This window comes from Molothrus ater, chromosome 1 (assembly GCF_012460135.2).
Source record: "Molothrus ater isolate BHLD 08-10-18 breed brown headed cowbird chromosome 1, BPBGC_Mater_1.1, whole genome shotgun sequence".
Taxonomy (NCBI): Eukaryota; Metazoa; Chordata; class Aves; order Passeriformes; family Icteridae; genus Molothrus; species Molothrus ater.
In genome coordinates, this window is record NC_050478.2 from 107,784,946 (window position 1) to 107,807,861 (window position 22,916).

General features: G+C 41.0%; 1 protein-coding gene and 1 long non-coding RNA gene across 4 annotated transcripts in view; one reads left to right on the forward strand and one right to left on the reverse strand.

Moving 5' to 3' along the window:
* Window positions 1-6,533: 6,533 nt before the first annotated feature.
* The window catches only part of CHST9 (carbohydrate sulfotransferase 9), an 86,730-nt gene continuing 70,347 nt past the window's right edge, over window positions 6,534-22,916 (reverse strand). For all 3 annotated transcript variants that reach the window (XM_036396537.2, XM_036396529.2, XM_036396545.2), the window contains one exon: window positions 6,534-8,060. In XM_036396537.2, coding sequence (XP_036252430.1) covers window positions 6,972-8,060 — 1,089 coding nt within the window. In that variant the 3' untranslated portion in view covers window positions 6,534-6,971. The remainder of the gene's footprint in view (window positions 8,061-22,916) is intronic.
* LOC129046607 (uncharacterized) overlaps window positions 7,632-22,916 on the forward strand; it is a 44,513-nt gene continuing 29,228 nt past the window's right edge. The window contains exon 1 of the long non-coding RNA XR_008508223.1: window positions 7,632-7,709. This is a non-coding gene — a long non-coding RNA (uncharacterized LOC129046607). The remainder of the gene's footprint in view (window positions 7,710-22,916) is intronic.

Below are 22,916 nucleotides of genomic sequence, written 5' to 3' on the forward strand. Positions count from 1 at the left end.
GGGCTGTGCAAGAGGGAACCTTGCAGTCCCTGCAAGTAGTTTAGGTTTGCTTGGAATGACTTTGTGGTTCTGCAGCATGTTAACAGAATGTTTATGTGCATGTGTTTTCAGGCACATTTAAGGTGTTTAAAGTCAAATGCAGGACAGCAAATGTAGCTTTCACTACCATTGTTGCACAACCTTTGTCTAGGGGTTATAAGACTGACATACAAATACTGTGTGCACATGCATTTATAAAACATGTGCATGTATTTATATTGCATTTATGCAAGCTTTTAGGGAGGAAACTCCCTACAAGTTGAACTCAGCTTTCTGAACACACTGAGAAGCACACTTTTTTTCTCAGATGAATGGTAGCTTATTATCATTCCTAGAACTTGAAAATCTGTCTCTATGTGCATCTGCTTTTGTCAAAAATTAGATAATTTAATATGCAGGTCCTACTCTGCAGACATGCAGTTTTTACATCCAAGTAACTACCCTGAGAAAATTAAGCCCTTAGCATTTAATATCCTACTGACATGTATTTACAATCTACTGAGTACTGATTTACTTCTCTGTATGCTGAAATGCCCTGATAAACCTGCTTTGCTCCTACACCTTATATCTCAGAATGCTGTTTCTTGAATGCAAATTACACGGGCCACTCAAAATTTACAAATCTTGGGAGATGAGCAGTACTGTGAGCTTTTGTGGAAAATGTGTTCTCTGCAAGGAATTTGAGAGGAAAAACCCCGAACCCTGAGACAGAAGGAATTTCTGCATGACAAAGTCAAGACAGACACGTGTGCACAGATGGTGCTGACAGTACCATACTCTCAGGCAGGCTCATTAGTGCAGCCTCAGTGCCATGATAACATAGATGTGCTGGACTGGAGGTGGCTTACACTTGTCAGCTGAGAGCAACCCGGCAATTGGCTCACCCATTTGTGCTGACATAATTAGAGAGGGAGGGAAATTCTCTGTGTGAGGAGACAGAGGAAAGGAAGCAACAATTACACATATCAAAAAAAAAAGATGTTTTGGTCATGGCCTTGAGATTTTCCCTTTCCTTTTGTAAGGAGTCTTTTCCCCTCTCTCACGGTTGTTAATCACATCATTTTTTGAAGACAAAAGAAGAAAGCAACATAGTCTGTCTCAATGGCATCCCCATGTTATTTGTAGCCTCCACAGGGTCACAGAAACAGTGGCTGTGTTAGTATGAGATAAATCCTGAGGTGTTCTAGCATGCCAGGTAAACTGGAGCCTGCCACAAGGGGTGGCAGGACCTCAGAAAGGGCTGGGGGAACATGGCCCTGGGTACTGGGTCATGCAGCTCTGGTGTGTAGGACAAGGCAGGAGTTTGCATACCTGGATGGGATCCACTGCTTCTGCAGAACCCTCTCGTTGAGCATCACTTCATTTACAGCTACTGCAGTAAAATAAATACGACAGTACTTATTTACACCAAAATACAACAGCTTCTCTTTCATCTGGGCTCTGAATAAATTGAGACAGCAAGATTCTCACTCTCTCTGCTCTCCCAAAGGAGCCAGAGGGACACTTCCCCCTGGTCAGACATCCTGGCACTGGTTTTATGCTGTGGCAGTGCCTGGATAGGCTTGACAGATGCACAGTGTTTTGAGACAGAGCTTGCATTCTTAAGGCTGCCAACTGCCAGAACAGAGTTGAATGATGTGTTTCTCGGCTGGAGCAAAGCTGGGAAGTCCCCAGCTTCCTCCAAGCCCTTGCAAGTAAAGCATAAGGAAATGCAATGAACATCCTAGAGTCAAAATTCCTTACTAATGGGTAATTTCTAACCACTGCTCTTTAGCCACACACTTTAATGATTTTAGGAGAAAACACATGGTATAATTTCCTTCCATTTACAGGACCACTTTACCAGTGAGGACAGCAACACAGATAACATTTCATGTTTGTCCAACAAGTACATGAAATTACAGAACCTGGATGAAGATCCAGATCTCTTAAGTCCAAGTCCGTCACTCCAGCCACAAGCAGAGCTACATCTAACATTGAAGAGATGTGGAGCTCACTTCAGTTAGCTGCATTGCCAAAAGCACAACTATTCTCCCATAAAACATGAAATTTCTGTGATAACCAATCAATCTAAGACATTCTCATTAAGCTAAATAATATGACTGTTTCCTTAGTTCCCCCACTTGTGCACATTTCCAAAGGAAAAGCAATCCTAGGTATCTGGGGATATAAACAGATGTTTTTTGCTAAATCAGAGAGTTCCACCTCCAGCAGTATTTGTGCTTGCCCTGCCCTCTGAACTGTACATTAATTGGTTGATACAGGACAGGTGCATCCATATTTTTAATGAAATATAATGATTTATGGTCTGATTTCAGACTTTATGTTCCAAGACCAAATTAATATAGTTTTGAAGGCATCACAGGAGTTATAAAGTTGATAAACTGGTATTAGCATTACAGTTGAAGAGACTTTTCTGATATATTGCTAGCCTTAAGGCACACACAACAAAGATGTTTATATGTAACCCACATATACAATACAAAGCTCTAGAAGAATATTTTTCTCTCAGACTTTTGCAAAGTGTCACATTGCAATTTTCAGTTAAATTTAAACTACATTTAAAATTAAAGCAGTGATCTCCAATGACACATCACCAAGACAGTGCAGCCTGAGGCAGGAGTAGCTCCAATAAATTTGGCCTTTTGGGGGAGTTCCACCAGAGGAAATTTCCAGGAGTGTGCGCTGTGTTTGATTGCACTGTGTGTGGCTGCACACCTCTGACTTCAGCAAGCAACAGTCTAGCAGCAGTTTTAGAAGAGATGGGCACAATGGCTATGTCTGAGCTTTGCAAGCCAAATCCTACCTGGAAAAAAGAAGTTGCCTTCTGTTGATGTATACATCAGAATTTGGGAATGCACACCTATGAAGTTTAATTCTTTAAAATTTGTTTATTCTTAAAAAAATTGTTATTAAAATTTTTGATTTTATTAATACTGATTCATTTTAGAAGAAAGGCAGATGTAGAACATTAGGTTCCAAAAACCAGATTTTAATATCAGGAGGGATGCATGACTGTCTGGTGTTTGGAAGAGACACATGAGCCAAGGGAGCACTCTCCTGCCACGCCAGCCCTCCCACAGGCTTCCTGTAATGCCTTTACAGCACATTTGACTTGCTCTGACAACTGACCTGCATTAGAGAAGTGCTTAGAGATCTTCAAATGAAGAAATGTTAACAACTAAAAAGCATTTACTGTAATGAAGCCCCTTCAAAGAGGCTCTGCATGCCACAGCTGATCTCTAGTGTAGATATAATCTCACTGAATGTTGTGGAGTGTATTGTCATTCCTCTTCTGCATACATTATATATAATTTTTTGAGTAAAACAAACATCTGTGCACAGTTGTGGAGATGAGATTTTTATGCTAGTTATGGTGGATGACCTTCAGTTTTTGTTTTTGCCCAGGATTCTTTCAAAATATAAACAAAGTTACAATGCAGCCTCCCACTTTGACCTTTTAAATTTTACTTTTAAAAATAGAGGTTATCTTTTATGCTGCAAATTATGCCTTTATCTTTTATAATCCCATAAGTCAGATATCACAGTCCCACTTCAATTATGCTAAACTCTTATGTTAATTTTAAATCATGTAACTTAATTCCTGGCAAAGCAGGCTGGTGATTTTCAAAATGTGGTTAATGAAGCAAAGTACAATCTAGATTCTGCTACTGAGATCATCTGAATCCCTTAGGTCGCTGAACATGACTGTGGAGAGGCTCTTCTTTACAAAAGTCTCGGTTAGATTTTCAAAAAATGAATTTTTAAGTGCAGTTAGGGGCTATGAAATTTGAAGTTGAGCGTACAAAGAAGTTAAATTACTTTCACTAGAGCCATAGAACAACAGTGCAGCTAAAACAATTACACTTCTGTGCACATACATGCTTTAAAGACCTTACCTAGTGTCCTCCCCTGTTAAATCACAAATGCAAATCATATCAGATTTTCAAGATGATAGTCTGGGGACCTGATGTCCATGTCCATGGATGTATGCAAATCAATGTCATTTTCCCTATCATTTGCAGAAACCAAATATTTGCTGATAATTTCTTTCAACCCTCTCCTTTACTCAAACAATAGCTTTATCTAAGACCCACTAGTAGATGAAATGTTATGAGAATGTGCAGCTCTTTCAATGCAATTAAAGCTGCCCCCCCAAATCTCCATCATTCTCTGATCTGATAGGCAGAAAGTTTGCCACTAAAATGAACTCAGTGTGAAGCTCAAGTTCTTCAGAGACTGTCATTTACTAATATTAATTAATTTCTCTGAATTAAACTATTCATACCAAACTCATCTATAAATTGGCCTCCATTCTTTATTAGCATGTTGCACTTTTTTCCTCATGTGCTTTTTTGAAAATACTAGTACCATTAGTGTGACATTTTTTGTCTGTAAATTATCAGTTAATTAACACACATCCACAACAGACAAGACAAAGCAAATATATAGACACCCAAAGGTTGGTGGACATTTATTTTTTATTTAAATTTACTGTATTCATTGGTCTTCCTGTAAGGCAAAACCAATGAATAAAGTAAGACCACTCAGGATTTGAGGTTGAATCCGATACTTACAACAGCAGAGAATCTAGAGGTCAAACGAAGGTCAAATCCAAGGCAGTTTAAGGCAGTTTTCACATGACTTAGAAGGTTGCATGGTACAAAATCCAAACTTTCAGGAGGTCTTCTTTAATTGTCTTAGCTTGCAAGATGTGGGGTGGAGCCCACAGGAAAACCAGGAGGGATTTCTGACAGGGAAGGTGGGAGTTGAACACCATCCTGTGTTAAAAGGGGGAGATTTTAGTTCACCTGAGGAGAAGCATGTGTGGGAGAGGTTAAATTGCCAGATATCCCCTCCTAAACACTTCTGGGTGTTAACACCTGTGGGTCCACCCATGCACAGCTCACACAGGCAACAATGTGTGTGCTCACCTGTCCAAGACATCCTTGCAACTTCTCACTGCTGCTCAGCAAATGCATCTCCCCACACCTCATGCTGATAGACGGGTTTTTGCTTCTCCTCTTTGCTTCATGTTCCTTTGGAACAGGATGGTTTAAGCTATGGGTGCTGCTAGCCACAGACAGCACAACCCCTGGTTTGGGCTGCCCAGTGTGCTTTTACCTTTTCCCTTTGGAGTGGCTTGTCCTGCCACAAGGAGAGATGTGCAGAGCCTGTTTGATTACACTCTGGCACCATGGAGACTGGAGGTGGCTTTTTTTCCTCTTCTGAGGAGAAAACTGAGGGAGAATCAAGCAGTGAGGGTACCTAGGAAATGGCCTGGCCTTTCAGTTGGGACCCACAATTACTCCTGTGGAAGGACTGAATCTGTACATCATGCTTTGCCTGAGATGAAGGAAAAGACAACAATAACAGCAGTAGCTGTAACCAGTGGTTGGGAACAGAGAAAAAGGATATTTTTTTTGCAGTACTTTCCCATCAGGCTGTTTCCTCACCCTACAACTTGCCATACATATCAAGGCACTGGAGCAAGATGCACCAAACCATTTCAGAAAGAAAGGCATAGGGGACATCTTTATTGTGGAAGGGCATAGAGATTTTTCCCTGTCCATTTTAGAGATTTGGTCTACTGATGGACTTGGTAGTGTTAGGTTAATTGTTGGACTCGATGATCCTAGAGGCCTTTTTCAATGGTTCCATGATCCTATGATTTTCCAGAGGTTTCTCCTCCTCCTGGGACACCCTGGCCCACCCACTGGGCAAGACAGGTTGCAGGAAACTGCATGTTTTGGTCAGGCAGCACTTGTGGGAGGAGAGAGAAGAGAAGGGTAGAAGGTATCTTTTCAAACCAGGACTGTGGGATTCTGGACACATCTTCCTCTAGGACAAATCACCAACACACATTACACCACATAAAACTGCACCATGCACCCCCATTCCTTGGGCTTGGTGACCACTGGCAAGGCAGGCAAAACACTGGTGACTTCAGGGAGCTCTGTGGGCAGAGCCAGTTTGTAGGTTTGGGAGGCAATGGGCACACCCACCGTGTCTGTAACAGATTGCTGGGAGCTGGGCTGATAACCAGACCCCAGCAGACTGAGAATGGTCAGTTGCAATGAAGTTGCTTCTCAGTACAGACCTCAGAATATCCCAGAGCTGCCAGGCTGAAACTTAGTCCATTTCACCAAAAATGAAGAACTACCATGAATATTGGGACCACAGTATGCAGGTATCACATGTAATGATGCATCCACTGTGCATTAAAACCTTACTTTTGTTGAATACAGTAGCTCTCTGAAAGGAGGGTCATACTTGTCAACTCCGGTGCATCAATCAAAATGAGGCAGTGGACTGATCCTTCACAGGCTTACCCAAATCTACTCTGCTCATCAACTGAGCTGCTGTGCTATTTTTAGTTTGATGCATTTGTATTCAAGAGCGTCCTTCAATAAAAAAGGTCTAAAACTGGCTACAGTCTAATAGTAATCAAAAAACAAGACTTGCAACTGAGAACACTGTAAACATTTTAGAAAATTAGCCAATGATTCTTTATTAATAAGTGACAGAAAGTAAAAATACAATCAAAAGTTTTTTCAAAACCCATTTCTAAAACAAACACACCAAAAAAAGAATCATGCCACTCTGATTTTTTTTTTCTTAAACCATTAAAAGAACATTAGGTGAGCTAATGCAACAGCTGTCTGAGCTACTGCTTCCACAGAATAATCCATAATGGTAAAAAAAGCTTTTTCAGGCATTTTAGTGCAATTTATGCTGTTTACAGGTCTTTTTTTCTTTGCATTCTCCATAATTTAGTATCAAATGATATCACTCTAGCTTATAAAATCCCCACTAATTCAAGAAAACTCTACTTAGCAGTAACTTCATTTCCTTTCAGGGCTAATATCAAAGTAGTTGTTTTGAATCCCAACATGATAAGTATCTAGTAGAAGCCTGAAGCTATTCTAGTGCTATACAAGTGGTGATGTATAATTGAACATTAAGTAATCCAAGTAATAGAAGTCATAGGTCAGCTGTCTCTCCTCCTTAGACAATTCCTTTAAATATTGCCTCACTACCTCTGTACTTGTTCTCTCGTCAGAGGAATGTCTGTCTTTGAATTTAGGGAACTTCAGATTGGCTGGAGCACCTACCAGCTGCAGAAAGTAATTGGCATCTTCTTCCAGGGTTTCAAACTTTCCTATAAAATCGTAGTTGATGAGGCAGGGATAGCAGAGCTTACTGACTTGCTCCCAGTGAATGTCCATTCCTATTGGTCGGTGGGAATCCAACAAATATTGGATAAACTCCTTGAACTTAACTCCCGATCCTGTTTTCAGTGCTTCTTCATCTGCATGATGTCTATACTTTTTAATTATTGCCTTCCCAAATACCGGATGGTAATAGCTGTTTGGATGTTCAAACTTATCCCTGAAGGCAGATACCAGTCTTTCCATAGGATCACGTACAAATATGAACTTGGTGTACATGTTCAAGCGTGTGTAGATCCCTTTTAGATCATAACTGTCCAATTTTCTCAGGTGCTTTCCATAGTGCACATCATCATGGGAGATGTTGTTTGCTGAAGCAGCGAGTCCACTGAGCACCATGAGGACCCTTTTCCAGTTGGAGCAGCCTGCTTTTGGCACTTCACAGTACAGAACCTTGTGCCTGTCCTCTACATAAATTCTTGACACTAGGTGCACCAGGTGGGTTTGCAGCTTCTTTCTGCTGTTGTATTTCCTACAGAAGTCCTGCAGGAAGGCCCTGCGCTTTTCCTGGGCGCTGTCTATGTCCTGCCACTCACCACCCTTGACAAATGTCTTGTTTAATGGGTGCAGAGCAGGAGGTAAATACACCCCTCTGAACCAGTTCAGGGGGGACTCACTCATCTTCTGCTGCTCAGGGAGCTGGTTCTCTGAGGAGGCAGCCACCACACCGAAAGGGTCAGTCCTGCCCTGCCAGTGCTTGCTGCTTGAGACATGGTTACTGAGGCTCACAGGAGCACTTCTTCTCCACGCTGCTTTCCTTGGCATCCCCAGAGGCTGGAGCGTGAAGTCCTGCAAACGTGGAAAGGATCAGAGCTTAGAGCACAGTGACAGTCCAGCCCTGCCCGCTCATGTTGCAGCAGCAGCAAGGATGGTGGGGTGTGCTCATAACCAAGCCACACCTGGTACTAAAAAGTCCCCTTTGAATTGCTTGATCAATACACCTAATTTAGGAACCAACTGGGCTAATTACAGACATACATGCTTCTGAAGATTACCTCTTAGCACACAGTAGGTCTTCCTACAAAAATAAATAGCTCAAGTCACACCTCTTAAGAAATCAAAAATGGTTCACACAGGGGGGCTGATAGTCCTGCTAGGGGTTGCCAGACACTTTTCTCTACTGAGCACATTTTCCCCTGTGCCAGCACTGGCACTGGTGGAGTGGCACGGTCATTCTCTGGAGTGCACGGGCACAATCACAGTAACAGGTATTGTCTCGGGAGTTTGCAGTTTATTGCAGCCCTGAGACACGTGAAAAGTCTCTGTTTCGGCCCGCACGTTCAAAGAATGAATCGGAGTTCTTCAGTTCTCAGTCTCAGAGTTGTTTATTGTATCTTACCTATAAAAATTTTTCTCCTGTCCAGCCGAGGTCCACTCAGCAGGACAGACAGAGGCACTCTGACCGCCCTTGGGGTGGTGTTATCTCTTTATACTACAATCTACGTATAACATGTTTACAATTACTTTCCAATACCTATCACCTATGTTAGACAGTGAGCTTCTATTCTAAACCGATCCAAAAGTGCCAACACCACAGCAGAAGATGGAGGTAGAGAAGAAGAAGAAGGAAGGCTGGACACGCCCAAGTCCCTCCATCTTGTCCCCAAAACCCCTATTTTAAAAACCCCAAAATCTACTTTTTCACCGAGTGATAATTTTATTATTACACTACTTAAACTTCTGTGGCTTTCAGGTCTTCAAACAAAGTTGGTAATTTGCTCCACAGGTCATAATCAAACCCACAGGTGTTCTAGGCTGCATGCCAGGGTCTCCAAGCCCCCTGGCAGGGTTCCCGGCAACTCTGGACACCCAGAGGGATGTACTGAGTTCTGACAGTATTGGATCTACTCCCACCACTGAGACTTGGAGCAGCTCTTGTCCCCCAGTGGTGGCAGGGGACAAAACCAGGGCTCCTAAACAGCTGACATCAGCTGGTTTGAGCAGGATGTAGTGACAGACAAAATCATCCCTCCAAAATAGTCCTACTCCGACCTGCACACAGAGAGATGATGGAAGTGGATGCACTGGACTGAATGTACATACAGGTGTGACTGTGACACAGGTGCCTGCACCTGAGCTGCTTTCACAGATGACAAGAAAAAATAGATGCCTTTGGAGCCTATTCCATCTGACTTATTTAAACATCAACATTAATGACACCAACTAACTAAACATTAACTAGTGACCCTGCAAAGAATGTGAAAAGATGAGACTTTCCTCCTAAACATCTCCCTGTATGTCCCCAGCCATTGTGCAATCCACAAACTGCAGGAGCAGCAAAGCTTACATCTGTGTTTTGATGTCAGATTCTTCAGGGTCTTGTATCATGCAAGTTGACTGAAGAATTTCTTGCAATATGGGTATTTCTGCTTGCTTATTCCTGAGTGGATTCTCATGTGTCTGCTAAGCCTTGTAGATTTTTTTTCTCCTGTTAGTAGGCAAGCCTACTGCATTGGGACACCTCTACAGCTGCTTATTTTCATTACACATCTGGAGAGGAAGGATGCTGGTCAACAGGTTTTTTCAAACATCTTGTTGCATGTAACAGAAAAATGGTTAGATGGCCAGACAAACACAGACCACCTGACTGCTTCCATGAGCCTAACTTTTTTTGGAAAGCTACATAAAAAGGCTTTTCTGGAATAAACTGATTAAACATTCACTGGAAAGTTGTTTTGTCAACTGCCAGATCATACGTGTGGATTTGGGGGGATGATAAAGTTCATAGGCCAATTCAAATAAAGCTGTTAAAAATTCAGAGGAATAATGTAAGAAATGGTAATGAAAGAAACACAATTTGAATTCCAGTTTGACAAAAGCCTATGAAAAAACAAGCAGTTCCAAGAAAAGTTAGCATATGTTGCAGTGTAATAATTTCCTTTAACAAAAACAAACCCAGGGGATCAAGCTTTTCTCTACTGCTTCAAGCCACTGACAAGCAGGTCTTTTGCCACTGAACTAATGTTTGTATTGATGAAAACAAATAAAAGAAGAGAGTTGTGCAGGACTTCTATGTCTGTGAGAGAGAAGGTAAGTTGGTGTTTTTAGAGATGCAAAAGGATACTTGAATTCATTGGATTTGATGTGGTCCACTTTTCTAATATTTTTAAAAAAATGTATTCTGTCTAATATTTTATTCTTTAAAACAAATGAAACATATGTGTCTAGAGATTTATCCCTTCTGCCCTAGGATGGAAATAATTCAGGAGCTAAGTCAGTGTGTAACAACAGAAAGCAGTGCTAGTAGTAAATCAGGGTATGACTATGAGCCCAATGGGAGTTTCAGCATCATAGTGAGTGGCAAAGTGCCATTCTTGCAACTGCAGAACCACAGACTTACAAATAATTTAAATGTTTTTACCTTAAAAGGGAAACCTGGAACTTAAAAAGGTGAGATGAAAAATATGGGATACTCAGAAACCAACTACACGATACAAGGCTCAACAGAATTAGGGATAAAATTGTGATAGTGCTAAAGTAACTAAAGGTTGTAAGTTCATCAGTGCAACTCTGGTGATTTTGAAAATTTAGAAGACAGTCTCCAATGATACATGGCTGTACTGGTGTTCCCCAATGCAGAGAAAACTCAGAGAGGGCAGTACCTCATGACTTCCTACGGTATGTCACCTGAATTTAGCAGCTCATTTCTGTGCAAAGAAACTTAAACCATCTGAATTTCAAACCAAAGCCACTAAAATGAGTCCTATACTTCAGAGGAAAGTTCAGCATTCTCGAGCCATCCTGTCTTCCTGAACTAGTGGAAGATGCCCTAGTTCCACTAGAACAGGAGGGAAAAGGACAGATTGAAAGGTGTGTGTGGTCTTGATTTTGTTCCATTTCAAAGAGTCTGCCTGGGATCCAGGACAAGCCTTGAGGGTAACCCAACATGGTACCAGAGGAGGATTGTATTTTAGTTACAGAAACGGTGAATGCAGCTGTAGGAATCCTTACTAAAACATTTTTGTGGGATTAAAAACTTCAGAGGAGGATGGACAACTATTCAGAGAAATCTCAGTACCACTGTAAAGGAACATCATGTGCATAGTTGGAGGCAATTGAAAGGGGCTCCTTCCTAGTGAGATGAGGCAAAAGGAGAAAGAATAACTTAGCAAAAAAGGCCCCAACAGAAAACAAAATTAAAAAAAATAATCCCCAAAAGAAAACCAAAACCAAACCAACCCAAACCCCACAGGCCTACCCCTCTCTCCCTAAGCCAAATAAAAATCCCCAAGAAAAACCCCAAAACTCTAGGGCCAAAGCAATGATACAGGAAGATCTGAGGACCAAGAAGTTATCTCAATTTGTAAAATGTTATTAGCTGCTTTCCTCTTCCCCTTCTCTCTGAGACTTTACTTATCCCACTTATGTTGGCTAATATATGTTTTTATGGTCTCCATGAGGGATAGTGTCCTTGCAGTAAATGCTGGCTTGCTCTAAGAATTGGAACTTGCTCTAAGAATTGGAACAGTAACTTGCTCTAAGAATTGGAACAGATATTTTCCAAAGGCATAAATGGCTGGTACATTGCCATGGAAGTTTTCTAACTCAAAAAAAAAAATTAAAATAAAAGAAGAAAGAAAGAGATAAAAGCTTTCTATACACTTGCCTGAGTAACTAGATAAGTATGTAATAAAGGTGAGATGAATGAAAAGATTAATTAAGCTTTATTTTTGATGAGAACTATTTAACTAGACAGTTTTCTTGGGAAACTAAGAGAAATTGTTTACTAGATAGTGCCATGTTCCTTAAGCAAAGCTGCCTGACAGTCTGACACTTATCTGCATGAAAGAGCTGAAAGCCACACACTCTGAAAGGATTTAAATATTTTATGACACCAGTCTTACATAAAGAGAGCTGCCTTCTTTGGCTTGCTCTTGGTGTCAGTGATGCTTTGTTGTGCATTTTATGACACTTTAAAGATCTGAACATCTCCATGTTATATCTTTTTTTTTTTTCCCCACAGCAATAACAGGTAAACAAAACTTGCAAAACTGATAAAGACTTTTGAAAAATATCCATGTCCATATATCTGCATTCCTAAAAGTCCATCCCACAAGCTGCTGAGCACCGTTGTTCTGAAAAACACCTGAACGTACACCAACAACAGGCAGCATGCAGACAGCATGTGTCAGACACTGACTCTGGACCCAGATCTTCCCATGCAGACAGCCCTTACCAAACTCTTTGAGTGTCCAAGGACAGGAACATCCATTTATGGCTTTCCAAAGAGCTGCTAAGTTTGGGAACCAGCTGCCTGACATGGGAGATGAACTCTGTGGTTACCTTGGAAAGATGCAACGCTGTCCTTAAGACATGCTGACAACCTGTGCAGCGGGCTGCATACATTTAGTCTCAGGATTAAAACCAGGGAATTGTTGTACCTTTGCCAGTAATTGTGCGAACTGCCCTCTGTTTGCATAAACACATTTGAAAGGAAGGCCACATAAGAAGTGGCCATGAGCCACTAGAAGTGGCCATTTAGAAGAGTAGAAGGCACTGTCTCACTTTAGCTAGGCTGGAACTGAAGACAGATTTAAAAATGAGTTTAAATTTGAGGAAAAAATGGAATTTAACAGAGTTTTTCTGTGATGTGTGGCTACTGGCAGGCAACTCAGTGAAGCTGTTGAAATAAAAGGCATTTTAGAGTCATTAATGAGTTAATGGTTTTTTTTGGTCACATTTTTATTGCTGTAGATTCCCTGCTCCTCTCCATTCAAAAAAGGATTTCTCCTCACTGTAAAAATAAGTAGCCAATACTTTCTTTTACACACATTGAAGCTGTCTTTTCCTTTAATACCTTCACAAGCCACTGACGTAGAAGAGATTGACTACTGCCAAGCATGGTTAAGACTCATCCAATTATGCTTTGTGGTGATTTTACAATGCACGGGTGGGATCTCATCTAGGCATTTGCAATTAGAGCAACTCACCATGCAAAAAGATAATGATGTATTGGAAAGGCTGATATTCCAGGGCTGATTTACAAAGATTTAATGGCCTGCAGTGCAAACAGTGCTGTTTCCTAAATGCCTTAGTGCTGGATATTCAGTTTTACTAACAAGAATAATAAAATTAAATAAGCCCAACAGATAACATAGCATGAAGAATAGCAAAGGAAAGAAATATTCTGTTTTCTTGTGCTTTTCTCTGATGCCAACTTACCTGTTTACCTAGGATCTCTCTACAGAAAATTGACAAGAAGTAATTTAAGACAAGGTTCATTTTCCAGTTCACACTCAGACTTTAAAATGATCAAGGAGCACACAGAGATGAGTCTCTTAAGTTTTTAGTGGAAGGCAGCTTGAGTACTGGAGGACTATAAAACAAACATCCTCCTACTTGGATGGTAGGTGTCTGTGAGTCTTTGAAAACTTTGGAACCAGTAGTTTCAGCCTAAAACCTCAAGTTTTTCACATAATGTTGGAGGGGGCTCTGAGCAAAATGATTTAGTTCAAGTTGTCCCTGCTCATTGCAGGAGGATTGGTCTAAGTGACCTTTGAAAGGTCCCTTCCAACTCAAACTGTTCTGTGATTCTGTGATAATTTTTGGGCACACTTAGAAGAATCTCTTAATCAGAGGACTGGGATTGTGGCAGATAGCTCAGACTTGGTATGCAGTTTAAATGTGAGGAAAAGTTTGCATGATTCCTATTTTCAGCAAGCCAGTGAAGCCTGGATCTGTTACTACCTCACTTCAGCTGTACAAACATGAAGAGCTGTACTTGTATGTGTGAATTTTCTTAATCCTGCCAAAAGGAGAGATTATCCTAACTTCTTTTGTGCTAGAAGACTATTTGGAAAATGTAATACAGAATGATCAGACTCCTCTACTACTACTATGCTACCTGAGCTAACATGTAAATATGCTCAGAACTCTCCCATATCATAGCAGTTGTTTAGTGTAATGTTGGTGAGCTAAACAGAGATCCACAGGATCTCCCAATGGAGAGACTATTCAGGCTGCCCACAAGTGACAGAAAATATTTGCTGATGAGGTGCTTCACCTTCTGTGCAGTGGAGATAAACCTCTTGATTCATCACTTGTGCTTGTATCAGCTACTCCAAAGATAATAGGCAGCACTAACCCCTCACCTCCCAGCGGAGCCATGAATTTTTGGCTTATCTAATTTATTCAGGGCATATCACTGATGCTACATTCCTCAAAAGCCAGAGGCAAGACCTTACTGCCACAGACACCACATTTTCCTATGAGATATGTATCCCTAAAACACATGTACTTGTACCAAGCATCTCTAAGATTACTAAACAGGTTGAGGGGAAAAAATAAGAAAAGAGAGAATACAAAATACTCAGAACTTCCTTCAGAGACTAAGAGGCAAACCTCATAGTTTGTAGCTGAATTACAATTAGGTTCAAAGGAGATCCTTGTGAACTCTGAGCCAGACACAAAATAGAATAACTGATCATAGTAAGAAAAAAAATACTGCAGGTAAATTTTAATTAACAGTAATTTTAAATAGATACCAGTAATTTTAAATACTGCTTTTCAAAACACAGCTTTGTAAATCAGTGACTATTGCCCCTAGAATCTGTTAGCAGAAAATCCAGCATCTCATTGTGTGGTGACTTGGAGTTATGGCAAGGATACAGACCAAGATAGTGAAGAAGGAAAGGGCAGAGGGAAAGAGAGGTTTTTTTCTTTTTATATGGTGTGGCCAACTGTCAGTGATTGGTGTGGAAAAATTTGAAGGGAGAGCCCCAGCCCAGAGATGGTTTTGGAGGAGAACAACCCAGGCCTACAGGCAGTGGGGAAAGTGGAGAGGCCCAATGGTGTAAGCTAAACAGTAACATTATCACAAGTATAGTAGTGTACTTAATAAGGAGATAGGAGAAATCCATTTGTCTTTGGCTGAGACCTCTTAGATACCCAACTCCTGGCTTTGCACCAGCCTCCCTTCCTCTCCCTGCCCTGTCTTGATCTACAGAAAGCACAAAGTCATGCTAATGAGGCAAGACAGTCTGCACGAGCCACTTCCACAAGCTGATTCACATAGTCAGCATCTTGGATGAAGGAAATTAAACTCTAATTTACTTGCCAATTCTTGATCAAATCTGGAATTAGCTACCTCCTGTTTCCACCTTCACAGTCAAAGCATTTGGATTCTCCAAAGCATGCTTTGAATGGGAGGAATAAGAAAGATCAAGGCATAAATAATAGAAAGAGTAGCAATAAAGATGCTATCATTATCAGAAATTAAGTTTTGTATGACAGATTAAAGATTCACCAATACAACTGCGACCAAGTATAGCAAATAAAAAAAGCACTCTGCTCCCTTATTACTAAGAAATAAATAATAGGGAAGGTCACTTGATAGCAATAATAAATTGGTTTCAGGATAGTGCAATGCTGATGCTGCTTGTCTTGCCTCCTGATAACAGTTTTATGGTGCTGGTTCTTTGCACTATAACTTACAGACTTGAAAATAAGCACAGAGCCACTGCAGACCTGACAGCTAGTGTTTGGGCAGAGTCTGCAGCCAATTTGCATGGAGTGCATGCCAGCCTAGATGTGCAGCTAAGATGCACTGCTAATAAAAAGCAATTTTCAGGCCATGGACCTCTTAACACTTGGCCATATTTAGCCCAGCCTCCTTCTTACCCAGCAACACTGGTTTTGGGTACAGGTAAACTGATGTGTTCAAATTGTTTGATTCTGAGCTTAGTTCTCCTCTGTATCAGTAAAACCTAGGTCAAACACTGTGGTCAGTGGCCAGAAATCTTCACCAACATTCACTCACATTTCTGTACGGAACAGCAAATCATTTTAAACAACCTGAAATTCAAAATTCACTAAACTAAGCATGCAATATCCATTTTATGAAGCATAGTGCTTTGTAACAAGTAGGTTTACCTTATGTATAGAGGGAGCTTAAGTCTGAAGATGACACTTTCAGGCAATCTCTGTATATTACATATTGATCTCTTATTTGAACTCATTAAGTAATGCTAATGTGCCTATTTTTCATAACTTAAAGCACAGAAGTAAATCAAATAACCTAAACAGTTCCTGCTGTTGACAAATGCAATTCCCAAAATTGCTATTTTCAAGCATATTTGAAACACATCTTGGAAAACAAATAGTGTCTCTTGCATGTTCACAACTCAAGCCAGGCAGGAATTTTCGAGCGCATTTCATATTTCAGACAACATCTATTTTCCTCTCTTAAGAAAAGGGACACCAACATTTTTTTATCCAAGGAGGGGCCATGTCTCAGCCCTTGCTGATCAACACCCAGCCTGCACAGGGGAGACCCTGTACCCATTTCCTTGTGTGCATGAGTAGACATATTTGGCAGGAAGCTGACCAAACTGCTGGGTGTTAATCCTGGAGGTTAATCCTGCACGTTTGGACTGAAACACTGGCTCCAATTTCCCAGCAAATGCTTTGAGAATAGAGGCCTGAAATCTAATGCTGTGCTTCTGCACACAAAGCAGAGTTCCTCACATTAGCGGCTGTGGCAAGATTCACAGGGTTTTTTTTGTTTCTGGTAAACAGAATCCATCTCTATCTTGTTTGCAGGTAAACACACTTATCTTCCAGCATAAACAAGACATCTTGCTGTTTTAGAAATAATAAGAAAAGTTTCCAATAAAACTAAGTTCAGATGAAGAATATTAATGTATATTCAGGCATGAAGAATTCAATTTCTCCCAAATTGCTTTGGAAGAGACACTAAGATCTCTAGAGATCTCAAAGCATTTTCCCTTCAATCAAAATTAGCATTTAATTCAAATTAGATGACTTTATTGGTAAATAAAAAAGAAGTAGAAATATAAATGCGCTCTAGGTAGGCAAATATATCAAATATGTGTTTGCCTACATTTGTACACTTTTAAACAAATTTGTGTGTTAATTTCCAGGCAGAAAAAAAAGAATACTTGAGAAATGATTGCATTCATAAATTACAGTGGGAAAAAACAGACTGTGAATTGACAAAGGGCATTATTCACTGTACAGTCCATCCTCACACTGACTGACCCTGTTTCACTGAATGGGGCTGTCATGTCTATCACAGGTAAAAGAAAATACACTGGCTTATTCTGTAGCAGATTTTTGTGAGGCTCTTCCCCGAATATGCATTGATATGCAAGCAGTGCCACAGCTGACCAGTGTGCCACCCAAACACTAACTATTTCAAGCACCATCCCTCCCTGAAGCACAGGAGTCATAAGAGCAGCACTGTGTTTAAGGGTAGCTGCACCCACCAGAGCCACAGTGTTTGGTTTTATGCAAGTCCCTTGACCTTCACACTTCATTTTTCTGTGTCTGTAAACCACAGGAAAGATAATAATTGCCTAGCCCATGTGAATATTGTGATTCCTACTTTCTGATTAACACTGGTAGAAAAACTTGCCATTTTACAGAGCAAAAAGAGACAGAAAACTGATAACTGGGACTGCCACACAACTTCCCAGTCCATGCTGCCCTTCATTGCTTAAACCTCTCACCATGTCTTTCAATACTTCTGTTGAGCATTCAATCTGTTGCATATTGTTATGTTTGTTTGGTTGGTTTTTTCCCCAAAAGAATAATTCTTCATAAAATTTAAGATAGTTTTATCTTCAGACACTGCACTTATGTTCCTGTCTGTACAACCTGAGAAGCAGTTTCCTCCACGAGGGACTGAGAAGGTTCTCACATAAAAATATCCTCTGTACTTATTTAAATAATTTTTCCTCCTGCATTTTTTTTTCTGAGAGTCACCATCTTGGTACTATATATTATGAACTAATCAGTGAAGGACTGTTACATTATCTGAACTCAAAGGGGGCAGAGAATGCTATCAGAAGCAACTTTTATCAGCTTGGAAGAAAGAAAATGTTATATGTAGGGAAAAATGGAACATTTTTCCCCAACTGATTTTATCTGATAAAATATCAGATAAAAAATTAAAAATTAATTAAAAAAAATGCAGCTTCTGCTTACTGATACAAAATGTGCAGGGGGAGCAGGAAGGATCTCATATTCAACCAGACAGGGCTTGGAGCTGTCTACCTCAAACAAGTGAACAAATGAGAACCTATAGGAGATTATCAGGTGACCCACCAAGTGGATTAGGGAAAAGTGGAGTGTCTGGAAAGTTATCCAGTGGAAAAGGACCTGGGGATGCTGGTTAACAGCAGCTGGAGCTGAGCCACTGTGTGTGCCCAGGTGGCCAAGGGCTTGGTTTGTATCAAAATAATTTGTATTTTTGATAAAAATCAAGGAATCTAGGTTTGAATCAAAAATATGGCCAAACAGGACTAGGAAAAGGTTTGTCCCTTTGTACTCAGCACTGGTGAGGCCTCACTTCAAGCCTGGAGCAAGGAAGGTTTCCCTTGGTGGAGAAGGATCAGCTTAGGGAATATTTAAACAAACTAGACAGAAACAAGTCCTTATGGAACAGGAAGAGGGAGCTTATGGAATGAACTCATGAGTGTTGAAGGAGCTGGAGGATGTCACTGTGAGCCTATTCTTTATTATCTTTGGAAGATCATGGTGACTGGGTTTCCTGAGGACTGGAAGAAAGCAAACATCACTCCTATCTTTAAGGCTGGATAGCAAGGAAATGACAGGCTGATCAGCTTCGCCTCATTACCCAGGAGCATGACAGAGCAAGGGACTATTCCTCCCCAGGTGTATTTCACCTTGATGAACTTCATGAGGTTACTGTTGGTCCATTTCTCCACACGGTTGAAGCCCCTCTGAATGGCAGCACAACCCTCTGTTGTATCAGCGATTCCTCAGCCCAGTTTTACATCCTGTGACAACTCCCTGAGGGTTCACTCCATCCCATCATCTTGGTATATAATGAAGAAGTTAAATGGTATTTATTCAGCTGTGACCTCTGGGGTACTCCACTGGTGACTGTCCTCCAGCTAAATCTCATGTTGTATGGATTTATGAAGGGGAAATTGATCCTGACCAGTCTAATAGTCCTGTACAAGCAGATGAGTGAATCAGTGGCGAGTACTGGATCTTGTTTATCTCAAATTTACTAAGGCTTTTGGCATTCCCATAACACCTTCACGAAGTACAGGTTAGGTAAGTGCTCAGTGAGCTGGACTGAAAACTTAAGCTCAAACAGTTGTGCACAAAATGCAGCTGGAAGCCATTCACTACTGCCCCAAGGTCGATGGTGGGTCCAAAAGTGTCCCACATCTTTATTACTGACCTGGATGATGAGACAGAACATACCCTCACCAAGTCTGCAGGCAATACAAAATTGGGAGGAGTGGCTGATACACCAGAGGGCTGTGCTGCCAATCACAAGGACCTCAACGGACTTGAGAAATGGCTAAACAGGAATTTCATGAGATTTGACAAAATGGAATGCGAAGTCCTGCAGCTGGGACAGGCTGGGGGCTGCAGAGGGGGAAAGCAGCTTTGCAGGAATGGACCTGAGGGTACTGGAGAACAAGCTGCCTGTGGGCCAGCAATGTGCTCTCAAAGCAAAAAAGGCCAACAGCCTCCTGGGCTGCATTAGGCAGAGCAATTCCAGCAGATCAGGAGAGGTGATCCTTCACATTTGCTCAGCCCTGGTGAGACACAGACACACTGGGAGTGCTGTGTGCAGTTCTGGGCTACCCAGTGCAGGAGACGTGGGCATACTGGAATGCATCCAGTGTATAAATGGACATGGAGGTAGACATGCTGGAGTGAGTTCAGTGAAGGGGCAACGAGGTATTTAAAGGTTAGGAGCATGTGACATACAGGCAGTGCCCAAGAGAGCTGGTGATGTTTAGCTTGGAGAAGAGGAGGCTTGGAGACAGCTTATCAATGTATATAACCTGGGAGGGAAGAAGTGGGGGGAGTAAAAATGATGGTGCCAGACTCCTCTCAGAGGTGTTCAGTGACAGGACAGGAGGAAGTGGGCACAAAGTGTGATACAAGGAATTCCATATAAATACAACAAAATACATTTCTACTGTGTGAATATCAAGGAATCCAGGAATATCCATGACCTGGTGACCCTGGACAACCTGCTCTATGAGTAAGGGGGTTAGACAAGATGATCTCCAGAGATGCCTTCCAACCTCAAGCATTAGGTGATTCTATAAAGCACATGAGGGTGAAACAATAGATCAGTTTGTTTAGTGGGCTAAATGCATTAGCTCTCTCATAGATTTTCAAACTCTTAATTTTGAGGCAATAAAGTATGTAACACTGAGGAATATGATCCCAAACTGGGAAAACAGAAGGAAGGACCATAACCTCAGAGTGGCAGGACTTGGAAGCTGGCATAAATGGACTGAAGTTTTTTTTTAGCTAGGTCATTTGAGATGATGAAGGGGATAGAGGAGAAAACTGGAGTAAACTATAGCAGTGCACAAGGGCAACCAAGGAGTTTGGTCTGAACTGTGAAGTTTTCAAACATGTTAATATAGATTTATTACACCATGTGCCCGAAGCAACCTTCAGGTCATATTCATATTCCTCATCATGGTCTGTGCAACAAACTTATATTGTCATTTAACAGAGGTTTGAGTTATCTTTGACTTCTTTTCTTTGGCACAAGCTGTGCACATACTGACAGTATGTCAGAGCTGCAGTAATCCATGGTCCAACCCCAGCTCTAGCAAGTATATTGCCTCATCACTATCCTTTCTGTGTTCCTGCTTTGTAGCCCCACATGCAGAAAGGGGAATATTCCCTGACAGAGCACTGACTGAGGGATGGATGTGCCACTTCAAGAGAGTCTGCCTTGACCAAAAACTCCACAGTGACAAAATAGGGGGATGGATCCTGGGGAGTCTCCCAACTTGACCTGCAGCTTCACTGCAGAAGGGACAGGCCCAAGTCTGAGCTCAAACACAACTGAGATTTTAAACCAAAAGTCTGACTCTGCAAGCAACTTCAACTTCCAAATGCAATTACACATATTCTTGTCAGTCCTTCAGAGATTCAGAGGCACTGGACAAAATTGTATGTAGGACTGTATATTAAGACCACAACACAAGCAAATATGAGGGTTAAGGATGAAACATAAAGGATTTCCCCAGGCAAATTTTGATTGGTGGTCTGTAATGTGTTGTTTTGCCAATACTGTTATATAGAAACAAGGTTTTTTCTTGTTTCCTTCCATTTTCCTCAGCAGTCATTAACCTGCTACAGTAAACAGGCTGTACATTGGTGCCAGGACTTACCCTTGAAGTTGCAAAGGTAGTTAAAAACAGGTATTGAAAAGCAGTGTGTGTGCTTCATCTGGTTGACTGCTGGTGGTAGATGACCACTACTGTTAAATGAACATACATATTTATATACATAAATGACAAAAATGGTGTTCGAGGAAAACCAGCAGATGACTTATGATTAAAGGGAAAAAAAGCTAGTGAAGATGTCAACTGTAGTGAAAGGTTTCTGGAAGCAGATACTGCCTGAGTGTTTTGTCTATGTCATGTTTCACTAAACTTTGCTTAGGCTTTAGAAGAGCTAAGAACCACACAGAAACCACAGTGGTCTTCAAGATTAGAGAGGTCCCAGATGCACACAGACAGTCAGGGGTTTACGCAGCAGGAGGTCACTGGGACAGCAGCTTTATCATTTCTCCATCCCCTCTCTGTTTCACTCACCTCTCAACAAGATATTTCCTGCTATTTGCCCCTTTGCACTTCTGCTCCTGTCAAGTCGTAACATCATCCATCTTCTGCAGAGATCTTCTCCCTCACTTAAATTACTGGCAGCCAGTTTAAATCACTGTTGCTGAACTGAACTTAAAGGGGACTAAAGGATCTTACCCTGCATATAAAATTTTAACTTCAGGATTGAAAATAAAAAGAATCCTTCCATTACAGATATTCCATCATGATCAACACTCGTTTAAATATTTTTGTTGAATCAATACAAGTACAAATCAAATTTGAAGTGCTTATGTAGTTGTGCCCTAAATGACAATCTTGAAAATTAAATTGATTTCTGCTCTGAAATACTCTTCCAGTTCTTGGAAATCCGAAGGATATTGAACTGGAATGGGACATCACCAGCTGAAGTAGTACCCATTTAAATGGGCATGTCCACAAATCAACTTTTTACAGCTTTATTTAGATACATTCAGCATATCAAGACAACATAATATTCTTCCAAAGTTAGATACTCTTAAGTTAATTGCAGAGAGACAGAGCAGGTGAACCATTCAATAAAGGCAAGACAGTGGCATGCAGGAAAAGACCAAGACTGGTCACACAAAGTACAGCAGATTATCCACCCTTTGAAAACGTGGCAAGTTCTTTTTTTTCAATCACAATACATTCTTCCTCAGAAAAGGGCAATGGCATGCACCGAGCTGATTTTGTAACACAGAAAATGTGCAGAATTAGGTCTCCAATCAACCATTCACACACTGCCAGTGTTGCCTCAAGTTGTGGTTTAAAAATACAAGTGCCCCCCCTTCTGGCCAACAGAGACTCCCAAAAGTGGCTTTGCAAGAGATTTCCGGCTAATTTTAAAATGCAGTTTCGGTTATAAAAGCTAATTAGACTTGTTCTAGGATATAAACTCTCAGTCAAAGCAAATAACTCCCATTAAATTCCAAAACATTTCTACAGGTATTTTAAAAAGTGAAAGATTTCCTTTGCTTATGCAATGCCATGTTCTGGACTAGATATCTATCCATCAGTTTCTCAATAATGACAATGTTGTAAAAAC